General features: G+C 39.6%; 1 protein-coding gene across 2 annotated transcripts in view; it reads left to right on the forward strand.

Moving 5' to 3' along the window:
• pde1cb (phosphodiesterase 1C, calmodulin-dependent b) overlaps positions 1-16240 on the forward strand; it is a 118136-nt gene that overhangs the window by 11545 nt on the left and 90351 nt on the right. Inside the window, exon 1 of one of the 2 annotated variants that reach the window (XM_046052037.1) lies at positions 8318-8712. The exons of the other annotated variant lie outside the window; for it this stretch is intronic. Within the exon in view, the coding sequence (XP_045907993.1) occupies positions 8631-8712 (82 nt within the window). The 5' untranslated portion in view covers positions 8318-8630. Of the gene's footprint in view, positions 1-8317; positions 8713-16240 lie in introns of those variants that run through there. 2 annotated transcript variants of the gene reach the window in all.

Raw genomic sequence — 16240 nt, forward strand, 5'->3', positions numbered from 1 at the left:
TTTTTTACCCCACCCCCCCCCCCCCCCCCCCCCACACACACACAGACATGCAACCACCCGTTTTCTTCACTGTCTTGGTTCAGCAGGATTCAGATGATAGTTCATGTAGCTGTCTGTTTTGTCAGCTCATTTCCCTCAGGTTTTCAACACAGGCTAATATTACCCTTAAAGGTGCCTCTAATGAGTATTTAGCAGGGGGATAGGCAGGCTCCCTGGCACACTGTGTCTTAATTACATGACTGTGTCACTGTGGTGACAGTGGTGTGGGAACTGACAAAGTGTGTGTCCTTCCTCAGTCTAGGGGAGACCTCTAATGAGCTTGTTTTTCTGTCTGATTGCGTAGTTGTTGTCTTGAATCGTTTTGTACTAGTGGGACAAATTACACAATCAAAAATTCCGAAAACTAACTCGATGAATTATGCAATAAAATTATGGTGAAATGTCAACATCAACATTCAGAAAATGATGCAAGTGTAGGACTACAATCCTGTAAGTTATTGTACTGATTTTGATTTTAATATATTTTATTTATCTGAGAGTCAACATAAAATTTAAAAACGCTTATTTATTGAATAGGACCTTTACTCACTACAAATAAAAATGGGACTGGTGCAGGCTATGTCTAACCCCCCAAGTTAGTCCTCACCTCCCCTTTATCTTCATGACTAATTAATGTCTATTGGTGATGGCCTGTCCTGGTGTTTGATGACCAGATCAAAGGTTGAGTAATACTCAATGGATATAGAGCAAAAACAAGCAGGTGTGTTTTGTGCCAACAATAAACTGTAGCATCGGTTTGTTAAAACAACTAAAGTTTATTAATAAAACGTTTTAAAAAATGCTACAGGAAATTCACATGGAAGTTGTACTTACAAACGGCTCATCAAAAAGGGATGAGCTCTCTCTTTTGCATTATTCCAGCAAGCTCTGTCTGCACAGATGTAGGTGAGGAAACACTGAAAATTACACAGTAAAATAACTCTAGTATACAGATAACTCTAGTATACATACTATGAAAAAATCATCATCATAATGACTGCTATTTGCCATATTAACCCCTTTTCGTCGTCAGTGTAATGTATGCAATGTATATCCGAAAGGTCTTCCGGTTGCCAAGTGACAGTGATGTTGCCCTAGGATTGACCCTTGAAGCCAATAGATCTTGACACGGAGATGTATGGCTATATGATTCACCTCTCAGAGCAGCAGTTGTATTACGTGCTCCTTTTAAAATGTGCTCTGGCATTAGACCAACATACATTGGATTATGTATTGTGTAACAGGTGTGTGCCAAAACTCTTGTCAAACACTTTCGTATCTGAATTGCCATACTGGATCAGCAGCACCAACTATGAGGGGTGGTGGTATAATCTAATCTAATCCAATCCATTTTATTTATATAGCACATTTTAAAAAACAGCTTTACTAAGTGTACAAGGAATAAAACATAAAACACATAAAAACACCTAAAACACACAAGCAACACACAAACAAATAGTTCAACAATTGAAAGGCAACAAGAGAAGACCACACAGCTCTAATGCTGGGTTGAAAGCCAGGGAATGAAAGTTTCGAGGGTGGAGGCCATTTTGACCTGTGGAGGTATCATTTCATAGCCTAGTTTGGGACCTGATTAGTGGACCTTAGTGACGTCGAGGGGGTATAAACTTGTCATTTAGTGATTAAAAAACAAACAATAAGATCTTAAAATGGATTCTAAAATGGACTGGTGGAGTAAAGCCAGTAACAGGTGTAATGTGTTCACGCTAGTGAGTTCCAGGTAAAAGACGTTGCAGCCAAGTTTTAGACTAACCGTAGGTGTAAGAGAGAGGATTGGTTAATGCCAAAGTAAAGTGCATTACACTAGTCCAGACGGGTTGAGATAAAATCATGAATCTATGCGATAAGATCATGAACCACATGCATTAAATTAAACATTTAAGTTTTACAATATTAGTAATAGCAAAATACATTTAATTTATAGTGCAGAAGACTGTGACCGGTACGTATTTCTGCCCACATAGTTGTTGGATGTGTACTGACAAGTCAAGTTGCATTTACACTTGCCTGCAATGTGGTCACATTGCGAGACTGACCACCTCAGGAGTCCTTTTCCAATGCATCTTGGGTGCATTTACACATCTACTTTCATGTGGTCAAGCTCCATCTGACCCTAAACACAATTTAATGCCACTGTAAAGGTGGCCTAATGGCAGCCGCTACTGGCACAGTTCCATAGCAGTAACAACATTGACATTGTAACATCCACCACGTTATCAAATCTGACACCAAGCAAATAATGACAGCCATCTTTTATCTACACCCAGATGCCCCTGTTGGAGGATTATCTGTAGGTGCTCTCATTATTATAGCTGTGATTGTTGTTATGTGAAATAAGATCACCATTAAGCTAGCTGTTTGAAGTGAATGTGTCGTTACCACACATTGAAAGTAACTGTGCTGGGCTAACTGGTGTATTTTACTAGAGGGCTGCAACTAGAGGTTTGATTAATCGATTAATCTTCATATTATTGTTACCATTCATCAGTTAATCATTTGATTGATCATTTCAATTCAGCTAATAGTAAAAAAATGGCATAGAACAACTCTTCAAAAGTTGTTTTGGACGACCAATAGTCCAAAATCAAAAGATATTAGGAGATTAAGAAATCCAGAAAATACTGACTTTTTCCCATTTTTAAATGTCTTTAATGATTAGGCGCTTTCCCACTGCCTTATTTTCTGGGATTATTAAGACAGTACTAGGGGGGGCAGATTTGATCTGCCTGAGCTGGGTATGTTAGTGGTAACAGAGGCGGTACAATGTCTGTGTGAAAAGCCACAAACGGAATGCTGGAGCAGGTGTGGCATTTCAACATTGTTTTGTTAAACAAGTTTTATTTCTAACCATAATCTTTAATATATACAATATAATATGTTGTTCAGTATGAATGAGCGAATGCGGTATATTGGTGGAACTTCTTTCTGCATTTATTGCAGGATCTGTGAAAGTGGCTATTGATTATCATAATCGTTACAGATTTTTTTCTGTTAATAGACTGGTTGGTTAATCAACTAATCGTTTCAGTGCTACTATAGTCTTACTAATTTTATTCTTGTGGACTCTGTGTATGTTTACTAGGTTAATTACTGTCATTGTTATGCCCGATAAACTCAGTGAATCCAAATACAGAACACACTGAGACTCAGAACTAGAGCAATGAAGGATTTATTTACACAATACTGGAATAGATCCAGGGAGAAAGTTGCAGTCCAGAGATCCAGGGATAAGTGTTCTGAGTTAAAGGTGAACAGGTGTGGGACAGAGGCAGGAGTTGGGTCCGGACTAGCAGAACTGCTGGACACAAGAAACAGGTATTAGCCAATTTCAAAACACAGAAGACAGAATTAACAAGGCTGAAGTGAGACTAACTATGTAACTGAGTCTACAATCTGGTGGTGTGGTGGAGTAGAAGCCTGGTTTATAAAGCTGAGTAGATTGGAGATAATTAGCAGCTGGTCACCCAACACCCACACTCCAGATCCCACTCCTGTAATCAAGAACACAGACAGGGAGAGAGAGGGGAACTCCCAATTAGGAGGAAGCAGAGAGCATGACAGTGTAATTCCCATGGGGAATTAATATTGATCTTTACTGGTGATGCTTTGTTTCTTTCAGGCACGAGGAAGCTAATAGCTAGTCCTTTAGTGAATCCAGTTTCCTTACTGTAGCCTACTTATTTATTTTTATTATTGATTTCTTCTAACACTTTTATTTTATTTATGGTGTCTTGTTCTGATTTGTAATCACTATCACTGAATGCGATGTCCAATACTATTGCCACAATTTCACAGTTGCTTCCAGTAAAAACCTAAAGGGCCAACTGCTGTCTTTAGCCAAATGAAAACTGACCAATATTATCTGTTTTTTTGCTCACTTCTTACATCACAGGCAAAGCAAACTGAGCAAATATGTATCTGATGCGATTGGTATATCATTGACAGGAAGAGATATTGGCAGAAAGAAAGATGCTTCTTAAATGTAAATAGCAGTGAACAGTACAGAGTAGAGTAGAGTTAAACATTACTTATTACTTATGGAACAAATAACGCATTGCTTTGCAAGTAATTAGTACAAGTTGAAGCAGTGTTTACCACACATTGATTTATTTGTGGTGGCCTGCCACATTATCAGCGCTGACTGCCACATACTGATTTTTTTACTATTTAAAAATGGTTCAATCTTAGGCTATTCGATTGCAGCACTGCTTTCACAGTCAGCGCCGCTTTCACAGTCAGCAAGTAGCTCCTCCTCGCACTCGGGACCCCATTAGTTTTTTTGGCAACACCGCAGCAGGCAATTTGATTTGGTTTGTTTTAAGCTACATCCACCACCCAAATGAGGGCTAGTCTGGGGCCTGTTGGCCCATAGTGAACTTTACTGATCTGAAATAATGGTATGATAAAGATTCATGATATCGCTATCTATGCCTTCTTGGGCAGCCCACCAGTGCAAATTATTTTTCAATAGCTATTTGTTTTCTATTAGTGCCACCTGAATGGATAAACATCAGCATTTTTTAGTTTTCGAATTAGAGACCTAAAGACCCACAGCTGTGGCTGTAACAACATAATAGTGCCTGGTTGGAGTAAACAAATGACTTGCTTACAATTCTGCTATTCATATGGCTGTAAATGAAACACGTGTCCTGAAGATTGCATTAGAAAAATGCTATGGGGTCGTTAAAATAAACAGGGTGTATCCCCTGGGAGCATGATTGTGCTCAGCTGTGATTTTGGCCTGAGGAATTGTGGAAATGTTGGCTTTATTGTAGCATTGTATTGTAGAGGGTCACCACATACAATAGGGTTAGTTCTCTGGGGACTCTGATTAACCAGACTAAACTTTTTGGAATAGATCTTGTGTTTCAAAGTTGACAGTTTGATCCATAGGTGATGTTATAGACAAAAATATCATACTCCAATATGTAAAGTGTTTATCCTTTGAGGTGTTTCCAGTATATCTGGGGGAAATGTGCCTAGTAAATTGTGATATTTCTTATACAGGTGAAAAACTTAAGGAGAGCATAAGTAACCATAAACATTAGGAGTAATCCTCCGCTGTCCATGATTGCACAAAGAAGAACCTTACTTTTCAAGTTAAAACAAGGTGTTTTTTAAGATTAAATTTCAATCTTGATTGTTGGACAAGACAGAAGGTTTAGGTGTCATCCACCAGGAAACATCCTCAGGGGACCATGACTACCCATATCAAATCTCATGTGAAATTGGCCAGTAGATAACTTGCTTTTGACTAAAGTATTAAACAAACTGCTGGGTGCCACCATCCTTACATTAGTACCTATTGAGACTTTTAACAGAATGTGCTGTGAAAAGCCTGCATTGCCACGGTTTACATGATATTACCTTGTAAATATAATAAAGAACATCATGTAGCTTTCTAAAGCATCATGAAAGTAGAAGCAGAAGCACACTCCTTCAGTTAGGTGTATTATGTAATCTCCTCTCTAACTTCTATAACCCCAAATGCATTAAATGGGAAACTTTGAACCTACTGCAGCAAATTTTGACCCATAAGACACTTGAACAAACACCTACTCTCGTGGAATAAACTCACAGAAAATGTTGCTATTTAGCACCTCTCTACTTCTTTAATTAAAGTCCCAGGTAAAAACACATATTATTTAAGACTCAATATTCGATAATAAATTTAATATTGGTGACAGACCTCTGCAGTAATATGATAATATCATTAGCCATATTGACACAACTGTGGTCTCAACAGGCTGTTCATATTTAAATATAGCAAACAAGGGCTTAAAAAGCACATTGTGACCAGTTAAAGCCTTTCAAAGAAATGGTTACCTGGGAGTCTGCTGCAAAAGGAAAAAATAATAAAGTTTCACTATTCCCACACATATCCTCATTAACATAAAAGCTACTCTGGAACAGGCAGTCACTTGATGTTGCACAGTGAGAGTGTTGCAAAATTAGGATCCTCACAAATTGCTATATACAGTATGTATTGGAGGCTGTGGAGAGCAGGGTGACAGGAGACGCAGAGGATAAAGAGCTCTTACTGTAGCTTGCAAACAAAATGAGATGGAGTGTAATTATCTAACATGTGCATAATGTGTCCGCTGGAATGGCACTGAGTGGCTCAAACTAATAATTTGATAGATACCCTGATTGTGATCCATTTGCTTTTCCTCAGACACCTTTACTGCTTTATCATTTAGAAATCATGCATTAGCTTCTGTAGTACTATACTGTACTTATGTCCTTAATTGACTATATATCAAGAATTATTTAATAACAGCTGAACACTTTGCCCTTTGAGATTACAAACTCATTTCATTGTTTGATCACTCATGAGTATGATTGCAATTCAGATTTCTGAAGTAGTGTTACCACTGAGATTTGTAGCAACACAGACATCATGTGGATTTTATTAACTGTTTATTAAAGTGGGGACGTGTTAATGCTTCTAAATCCCATGTCTTGTTGTCGCATTGCTTAGATTATATTGAATGCCACTGAAGGAAATTACATTTTTTTTTAAAGAACCTTACTGAACCTTATTATACAAAATACTAGTGGGAAAAATTACCTTGTGTTTCAAAAGAAAAAGAACACAAATTAAACAGCAGCAAGGCTAACAGCAACCATAAACAAAATTAAACATAAATGGGTAAATATAATGAAATAAAACACGCTTACACGTCAGGAGTCAGTAGATCAAGTTTCAACCTTTAATTACCTGTTGTTTCATACATAATTTTACAAATTAAGACCCAGTCAACTAAACATACAGATGTCCAGTGGGGCTGCAAAAAAATAAATAAATAAAACACAAAATCTTGGTCAAAACACAAGAAACTGAGACATAGCTTGACATAGTTTTGTATTGGCTGGTGTGTATCAGGTAGTATCCATAAAAAAGAAAAATAATTCTTAAACTAATGTATAAAACAAGTTAAAGAGGGTTTTTTCAGAGCTTTTTCCACTTATATGAAGGAGCGTGATATTTACCCATAATGATAAAAATATTAACCATGTCAGATGAGATTATCTGTTTAAACTAGAATTTGGAGTAAAGTTAAATGGTGGGATATTTTGCAGGCTCAGGCATAATTGTGATGTGACTGAACATGAATTGAAAAGGTGTTCAGTGTTCTAGGAAAGAAGAGAATGGGAGAAGTAAAGAGCAAGCACAAAGAACACAATGTACTAAGCCCAATGTTAACTCAAATTATGAGCAATTCTGCATAAAGTGTAAAGCTTTTTTGCTATATCATAGAAGACAGAGCAAAATAAACAGGGAACTAAACAGCGTAGAAGTGCGCTACTGATGTGTACTAATATTAAGTATGAAATGACAATTAAAAGACATGTCGTCTGATCTGTGCGTGGTATTATAGGAAGATCTATCAAATTTAAGAGAAGGTGTGAGAACAAGCCAGAAGCCTTCATAAAGAGCACTCACAGACACTAATCAGAGGGGAAATGAAACATGAAAAATTCCAAAGCTAAATGTCAGATTGTGCTAATAAGGGGAGCCTTTTTTCCCTTATTGATCTTGTGTGTGCAAGCGTGTGTGTGTTTGTGTGCGTAGGTGAGGAGATATGTTTTAGGTTTTGGAAAGTCAGTTTAGGTAAGCACAAAGGCAGGTTATTTTCCAGGACAACACACAAAATAATGAGGAAAGCAGTGTCCTTGCTCCAGTGTCGTTTTCCAGCAATCATTCAGGCAAGGCAAACTCTCACAAATGTAACCATTCAACTGTGCAATGTACAGCTTGATTTTTTTCTTTCAAAAGAACAGTAAGTATGCTGTTGATGGCCTTCATCTTCCTGTACCCGAGTAAATGACTGCAAAATGAAAAGCAGTGGCATTGATTTAAATGACTAGTTTTAACTCAATACACATAATCACCCTCTCGCTCTCTTTCTTTCCACCTGCCTTTCCTCTCAGTGCTCATGCATCAATTTATGTGTGGCCCAACACGAGTTTAGTCCTTTTTTGTATGATTGTGTGTGTGTGCAAAACTAGAACAGACTACAATAGGCCTGTGCCAACTCTGAGCTTCCAATGCTTTTGCTATAAATTCTTGACAGTAGGAGGAGTCACGTTCATTTGAAGACCTCTAGAGATGTCCTATCCGCCCATCCACCACCGGCACAACCGCCACCGCCACCCACCACACACACCAGCTGTACCTCTTGGGGAAGAGAGACGAGGAGAGAAAGCAGGGAGGGAGGGCTGGAGGGAGAAAGAGAGAAGAAAAACAAATCAAGAGCCATAAGCTCCTTGACATGAGCTTGTTGAGGTGTGAGAAACGGAGAGAGGGAAAGAAAAGATATGTACAACAAAGACAAAGGGGTGGAGAAGGACTTGAGATAAATTCTCCAGCTCTGTATCTGTAACGAGAAGTGGTGAGTCTTTGACAGTTCTCCAGCGCTCAGCGCTAGTCGGAGTCGGAGGGCTACATTTTTATTTTCTCTCTAGGAGGAGAGTTACCAAACAAAACTGAAACAAGACACTGCAACTGACAGGAGGCATTAAAACAGATTAAAAAAGGCAAGGGGTGACCGGAGGGTGCCAAAGCGATGGAAGCTAACTCTAAGAAGCATCGATTTAGGAAGGGTCGGAGTGCCACCTTCAGCATTGACGGCTTCAACATCACTATAGGTAAGATTTTGCAGGGTTGGCAGAACAGGAGGAAAGGTTAAGTGTGTTTGTATGTGAGCTGCATGAATGTGTGCGAGGAGAATTTGTGCGAGGCAGAGCAATGAGGCGTTTGGCACCAACACACCGTCATTGTTTAACACATCACATTTCAGCTTCTCTGCACAACTTGGCACGTTTATACTGAAGTTGATGCTTGCCTCTGTAATGCAACTACACCATGGAAACAAGGGGGCTTAGACTAAAACTGTGTGCTGCTGACGTCACCAGGAATTCATTCTATTGTCTTGACAACCAGAGTGTTGATGAACTGGTGTGCCACTCGCCTTTTGTTGCAGCGCAACAATCAGAAGCGAGTGTTGAAACAGTGTTGCAAAAAGAGCGATGTGAAGAAGTTCTGTGCTGGAGACTGTAGAGGAACACTGTCCTCAAATCTGGAGGCAGTTTATGAGAAGCTGAACAGTAGCTGTGTTGTGTACGCAGCAGAGTTAAAGAGTAATAATAACAATATGTGCTGTGTTATTCTTGCTCACTCTTGTTTGGTGATCATAGTAAAATAGAAAGTTTGCTTAAAACTTTTACCACAAGGCTCTCAGTCTTTACAAAACATAACACACGTATGTACAGTTTGCTTGTGAACACAGGCTTTTAAGGGTAATTCAACAATGAATTGCATAAAGCAGAAAACTGTCGCTACACTTTTGCCACACCCCAATCAGTGTTGTCACAGCAGGGGTTTTGCCACAGCTGACAGTTAACACCTGCTGTGACATCACTGGGTCGAGGCCAGGTATCCAGTAAGCTTGTAAGTTTCAACTCACAGATACAAGTGTCAGCTTCAATACTGAATGACTTAACTCAAGAGTATATGTCAATATGACTATTTATTCCCATAGGGAATTATCATATATGTTTTAACATCTTTCAGGCCATTGTTTTAGTTTTAAACCCTGTACATTTACTGTTTTTGTTTACCTTTATCAAACTTGTTTTTAGATACAGCAGACAAAACCTAACCTTTTTCAGCAGACAAAACCTAAGCAACCTGCCCAGCACCAAACAGTGAACGTAAAAGGATGGTGAATATCTAGAGAGTAGAGATTTATCTTTAGTACTTTACACTGTCTGCTCTTTGTTTTGTATTTGTTTTAGACCCATACAATTATTAACAGCCAAAATCAACATCTCCATATTGGTGTGGTCTGTGCTGTGTATTGTACAAAGTTTGACCTAGGTTGAACTCTGGTCCACGAGCTTAGTGTTGTCATTATCGCGTAGCGTGAGATAAAGGAAATACTTCTATGGCAATATCAGCCCACCTATCATAGAGAACATAAACGGATCTGGATGATATGAATATATTGATAAGAAGGGGAAAGTTTCAGTGTTGCTGTGAGGACACAAAAACAGGAAGAGAGATGCCTTCAAATCATTTCAAGGTATCTCTTTGAAAGCATTAAAAGCAGCCCTAAAAGATTTTATGATCCCACAGAAAATAGACTTTGGATTTTCTGCTTGCATGGACACATCCTGTTAATTGTAAAAGCCTTCCTCAATCACATGTGGCCTATATCACAGTCATACTATTCACAAGCATGGCAGTTGTCATGGTAACCTACAAGTGTCACAATCAATTGCTCGCTGGGCCTTGGTTTCAGACCGCACAGCATTTTGCCAATCAGCTCCTCTGAAGCGTGACTCCTAAGCGCTGGTACCTCATTGCCTGACCGGTCACCTTGTGTTCGCTCCTCTATTTAACTCTGAGCCTCTACTGTAGCAGGCAGCCTCTGCTCAGACTCCAACTGTGGTGTTTTGTCGTGTGTTGCAACATGTCTTTGTTGATGTTACAAAGCTCGTGGGGATAACAGATTTGAACTTTTCAGCTGTTTTACATATACGTTTTAGTTTTTTTGTGTTTTCACGTACACGTTGCCATTTTGTGTAATCTTTCAATGTTTTCTTTATCTTGTAATTTCAGCAGAATCACAGAAGAAGCTTGTGCATTCTTTAGTTTATGTCTGAATTTGAGTCTTTATAACAACAAACACAGTTTCCACTTGGTGGCAATTTTGAACAAAGCAAGGCTCTCTCAGAAACTAATTTATGGACAATCTTGTTTGTCTGTTTTTTATCTTAATATTTTGTAATATAGACTGTCCATGCTTGACACTTGATTATTGGTCTTTTCCCAGAGAATTATTTTCCCAACATATCTCTCTAAACTAAGTGTAAGATGAGAAATTAAACCTGCAGTGCTGATACTTTGTCTCCCCTTCTGGCAGTGAGAGTAATTACAGTGATGTTTGCCTACTGGTGTTCAGACATAGTTATAAAAATACACAGTCCCAAGACAATAATCTATTATTTAGGTAGAGTAAATGTAATAGCTACATAGCCTACTCCAAATAATTTAGAAACTACCAACCTGTCCAGGAGCATTAACATGTTTGCCCTCAGTCTCTTTGCTCACCACTGTCCCACAAGGGAAATGCTCCACCAAAGATTATCTGTGTTTGTCCTTGTCGTCGTTCACCTTTTTTTGACTGTAATCCTTCCTCTGAACACAGAGGGGTTTTTTTTATTCTGGAGCATCAGATACTTTTCTTGGACCATCACATGTGTGAACTCCTTTGGCAAGGCCTTATATGTAATAGGTGTTCATTTATATGTAAAAGTCCTACACTCCAGCCTTCTTCTCAATTTTGTCATTTTTTTGTTTTCAGCAGACTCCATAAGGGAAAATATGTATTTTATGATAATGAAAATGGTTTGTAACCTGGAATGATTATAAATGAGATTGTTGGCACACTTTATAGTTATTTATACGTAACAGTTTGACCGTAGTAACGTTACTGTAGTAAATGGTTCCTCCACTGTGTTGTTGTCCTGCGGTGTTATGTTGCATTACTGTATATTACGTGGTTCACGTCAGTTACAGCGACCGAGATGACAATAAATCTAAATTTAATGTTACAAAGCAAACAGCGGTGGATCTGAATTTTAAATGTCCCGCCCCATCCAGGCTGTGATTGGTCGGTTCATGACAATGACGAGCTACATTCAGCACACGGCTGCTTGAAAGTAGTGATGGTAAAAGTGACTCTTTTCGGAGTCGTGGGCTGTTTCTCAATCTGCATTCTTGTCTGTACTTGTGTTCTTGTGGACTTGAAACGTGAAACGTCATCAGTCGCAGCCAAAGTACTGTTCCAATTCAAAAGTCTGCATCCAGCCAAGTACAGTCAAATACCTGGATGTGTTCTTGCTCCGCCCGTTTTACCGAGCCTGCATCGGTGGTGACTTGTGTGGACTTTGAATAGCCAGGTACCCCAGAATGCATTTCGCGCCAAAAAGCGGAAATGTGGGAGGAGAAAACTCAACTTATAATACAGCTGTTCTTGTGTCACATATAGTAGTTTTAAGAGGGTATTGTTGCGGGAATATAGTTGTTTAAACTCCAAGTATGTGGTTGATTTCTCAAGACAGAGCTGATTTAAAAAATTGCTATGACGTTTTTGGAGATGTGAGGTCCCGCTCGCTAACGGGTCTGGCCGTCATCAAGTTCGCTGCTGTTCCAATTGCTGAATGACTGACTGCTTGCTCCCGTTCCTGCGAGTTTGTACTTCTGAGCTGAACTTGCCAAGTCCGAGCTTTAAAGTACAGAAGTCTGAACTTGGCGAACTCGGTATTGAGAAACCGCCGTGAACTAATCAATTCCATTTCCTGTGCTGACAGAGTCCATGCAGCTTCCGCGTGACGAGTGAACGTAAGAGTCCAAGACTATTTACGCATGCGTGAAAATGAACAAAGTCTTGTACAAGATTGGGTGAAGTGAACGGAAGTCCCGGTATGACAAAGAGTATGATTGCTGTGAAATTAATTAATTGTATGTCTATCTTCGTGGGGACTCAATAGTGTTCGTTTTGTCTGATGACACACGTTTTGTTCAAAACATTTTGAATTAAGGTATACCCACTTTTTTTATTATACCTTCTCTGTCTGGTAAAAGCCCACCTCTTTTAAACTCAACCCCCTCTGTTTGTAACACAGGCTTTCTGTGTATTTTGTTAAAATGCTAAATAGCTTATTAAACTGTTTTCACAGGCTGAGTAGTGCACCTTTAGTATACAGGCTAAAATTAGACAATTAAATCTATGTAATTAATGTTTTATTGAGTATCAGTATTGTCTACAGCAGTGAACAGAGGGTGGTGTAACAAACCATGAATCCTAGACCCTGAGTTGATTAAAGTAGACAAGTTTTTGCAGTTCTTCTAATATTACCTTAATGTATACATTTCCAGACCTCTGAGGACGATGGGTGTAAATATAAAAAGGGACAGCATACAATCCATGAAAGTACTGTAATGAATAAATCCGAGAGTTTTCGTTGCCTCTACAACAAAGATAAATAGTGAACTCATGGGAGTCGAACCCGTGTCTGTCTCAATAGAGAACATGCGTTAGCTCAGATTCTTATCGCACTGAGCTATTCTCAAAACTTAAATGTCAGATGAGGCCAAGGGATTCATACTAGTGTTAAAGGAGACCTATTATACTGCTTTCCCAGTCCTATATTATAGTTCTGTGACTCCTGTATGGCAGCTTTGCATGATTCAAAGTTCAAAAAAATATTTTTTTCTTCATGTAGGCCTTCATTTCAGCCTCTGTCTGAACAAGGTGTAGATGCTCCTGTCTCTTTAAGGCTCCCCCTCTCAAAACCCACTGTCTTATGATTGGCCAAGCACTGAAGCATGTTACCAGGCTGTTGTTGTTACTGGGAGGAACAGGCTGAGCGTTGCCCTGCCCTTTGTGTGGGAGCACATGACCATATATGGAACACCGGCTCCATCTGGCTCGGTATTATGTAGTGATGGGAAAAGTCACTCTTTTGAAAGACTCGAGTCACCAAATCTCGTTCTTTAAAATGAACTAATCTTTTTTTGTGTCATTTTGTTCATTTTAACTAGGCTCGTTATTGCGGCGCTGCAGCCCTCTAGTGGGCGGTATAAAAAAAAACAGTGCAGTTCTCAAACACAGAAGGCTGCCTGGTTTGCTCTAATTGCAAGTATAATGCACAAATTCACCTCTTGATCTTTCTCTATCATGGTTCTATAAAGCCCCATGGAGCCACAACCAAATTCAGACCATGTAAAAACCACAGAAATACGTTAATACTACCGACTACGACTGCAGCAATGTGCAGAAATATGGTGCAATAAATTAACTCCAAAAACTCCACTCTGGCCAACAGGAAAAAGTTTTAGAGGTTTAGGAGAGCCGAGCCACTGCCTCAGTTGGTAAGAACCCCACCATAAATATATAGATTTATTCTATTTACAATTAACATAAATCTTTTTTTGTCAGTATTTGCTGCCTGAGCCAACCCCTGAGTACCATTGACAAAACTTAGAATATTAACTTTGGCATCTAACCTCGTTCATCTTCCAGCAGTTACAGATGGTTTAATTTACTGAGCATGGAAGATGTGCGGACATTCTGATTGTTGTTATAAGCCTAAATCAAACAATATTGCTTCTATTCATCACAGGAAGATGATGAAGAGGCTATTTGCTCAGCCAGTGGGAGAAATTTAATAAGGCCTACAAACATGCACACACATCTTGAATATGCCACATTAAAACTCGCATGCCCTTGTCCTCTAACAGAGCAAATGCAAAGGCTCTGTATAGCACCTTTCGAGTCTTTTCAACCACTCAAAGTGCTTTTACACTACAGTGCTAAGTGCCTAAGTGCTCAAACAGAAACTAACATTCACACACACTGGTAGAACAGCCACCAGAGGGTTTCAATATCTTGTATCGTGCCCAAGGATACTTTCAGTATCTTGTATCTTGCCCAAGGATACTTCAACACACAGCCTGGAGGAGCCGGGGATTGAACCCCTGATCTTCCGATTAACAGGCAACCTGCTCTAGCTCCTAAGCCACAGCGCCGTCCGTCATCATGAAGGGGAGTTCAACCCACCTCCACACCACAATTTTCACAATAAGATGTTCATTGTAAGACTAACATTATAAATGTAGAACTGCAGACTGAAATAAAAAATTATATAGCAAAGGACTGTACAACTACCTCAAGCTTAACCGAAGGTCGTTCTTATCTGCTCTGGTGCTGCCTCTCTGTGTGAACACAAATGGAAAAATGCAAGCTCCACTTGGAAGACAAGAGACTCACGATTTGAAGGTGGGTGGGAGAGTGTAGATGATGTCAATGACGGCAACAGAATATTAAAGCATTTTGTCACTGAATTTTCAGGAATAAAGAAATCAATAAGCAAATCAGTCTTAATTTGAAGACAGCTGGGGTTTGTGGTGGGCCAATTAGAACATAGTTTTGGGAAATTGTGTCTCAGACAACTCTTTTATCTCAGAGATCTGCAGAATGTGGTGGAAGGGTTTTTTCTTTGTTATGATCCTCAGGGTTGATAAAGACCATTATAATGTCACTGAGCTTTCTGGGATAAGCCTGAGCATCCACTAAACCTTGAGCATGCAGATGTTCATTTCAATCCTAGATGTAGTCCTGCTCTGGGCCAGGTTAAGGGTCAGAGCATCAATGAGGTCAGTAGGGGTACTCTCTGTCACCGACTAGGACACCATCAAACTCCTTTAATCATATAAGGGTTGTGTTTAATTGTTTTGTTACAGGTAAGTGTGATGACTGCTGGGGAGAATTGGGTTAGTAAGTAATTATGACCGGGAAATCCTACATTGGGTGAAGTTAACCAGAGTTCTGGTTAATGGCATTAAAGACTGAAGGCAAACAAAACAAAACATGCTTCCCTTTGAGTTTCATCCTTGCCCTGTCATTTTTAAGATGACGACCACCATGGCACAGATTAACCTTTAGACATACACTCACCTAAAGGATTATTAGGAACACCATACTAATACTGTGTTTGACCCCCTTTCGCCTTCAGAACTGCCTTAATTCTACGTGGCATTGATTCAACAAGGTGCTGAAAGCATTCTTTAGAAATGTTGGCCCATATTGATAGGATAGCATCTTGCAGTTGATGGAGATTTGTGGGATGCACATCCAGGGCACGAAGCTCCCGTTCCACCACATCCCAAAAATGCTCTATTGGGTTGAGATCTGGTGACTGTGGGGGCCATTTTAGTACAGTGAACTCATTGTTCAAGAAACCAATTTGAAATGCTACATAATGGTTGTAACGAGCGGTTATTTCAGTCAAAGTTGCTCTTCTATCAGCTTGAATCAGTCGGCCCATTCTCCTCTGACCTCTAGTATCAACAAGGCATTTTCGCCCACAGGACCCTTTTCACACCATCCATCGTCAACCGCTTATCCTGCATACAGGGTCGCAGCCAATCCCAGCTGACATCGTTTGAACCCACGACCTTCTTGCTGTGAGGCGACAGTGCTAACCACCGCACCACCGTGCCGCCCCCCTTTTCACACCATTCTTTGTAAACCCTAGAAATGGTTGTGCGTGAAAATCCCAGTAACTGAGCAGATTGTGAAATACTCAGACCGACCCGTCTGGCACC

Source organism: Micropterus dolomieu, linkage group LG06 (assembly GCF_021292245.1).
Source record: "Micropterus dolomieu isolate WLL.071019.BEF.003 ecotype Adirondacks linkage group LG06, ASM2129224v1, whole genome shotgun sequence".
Taxonomy (NCBI): domain Eukaryota; kingdom Metazoa; phylum Chordata; class Actinopteri; order Centrarchiformes; family Centrarchidae; genus Micropterus; species Micropterus dolomieu.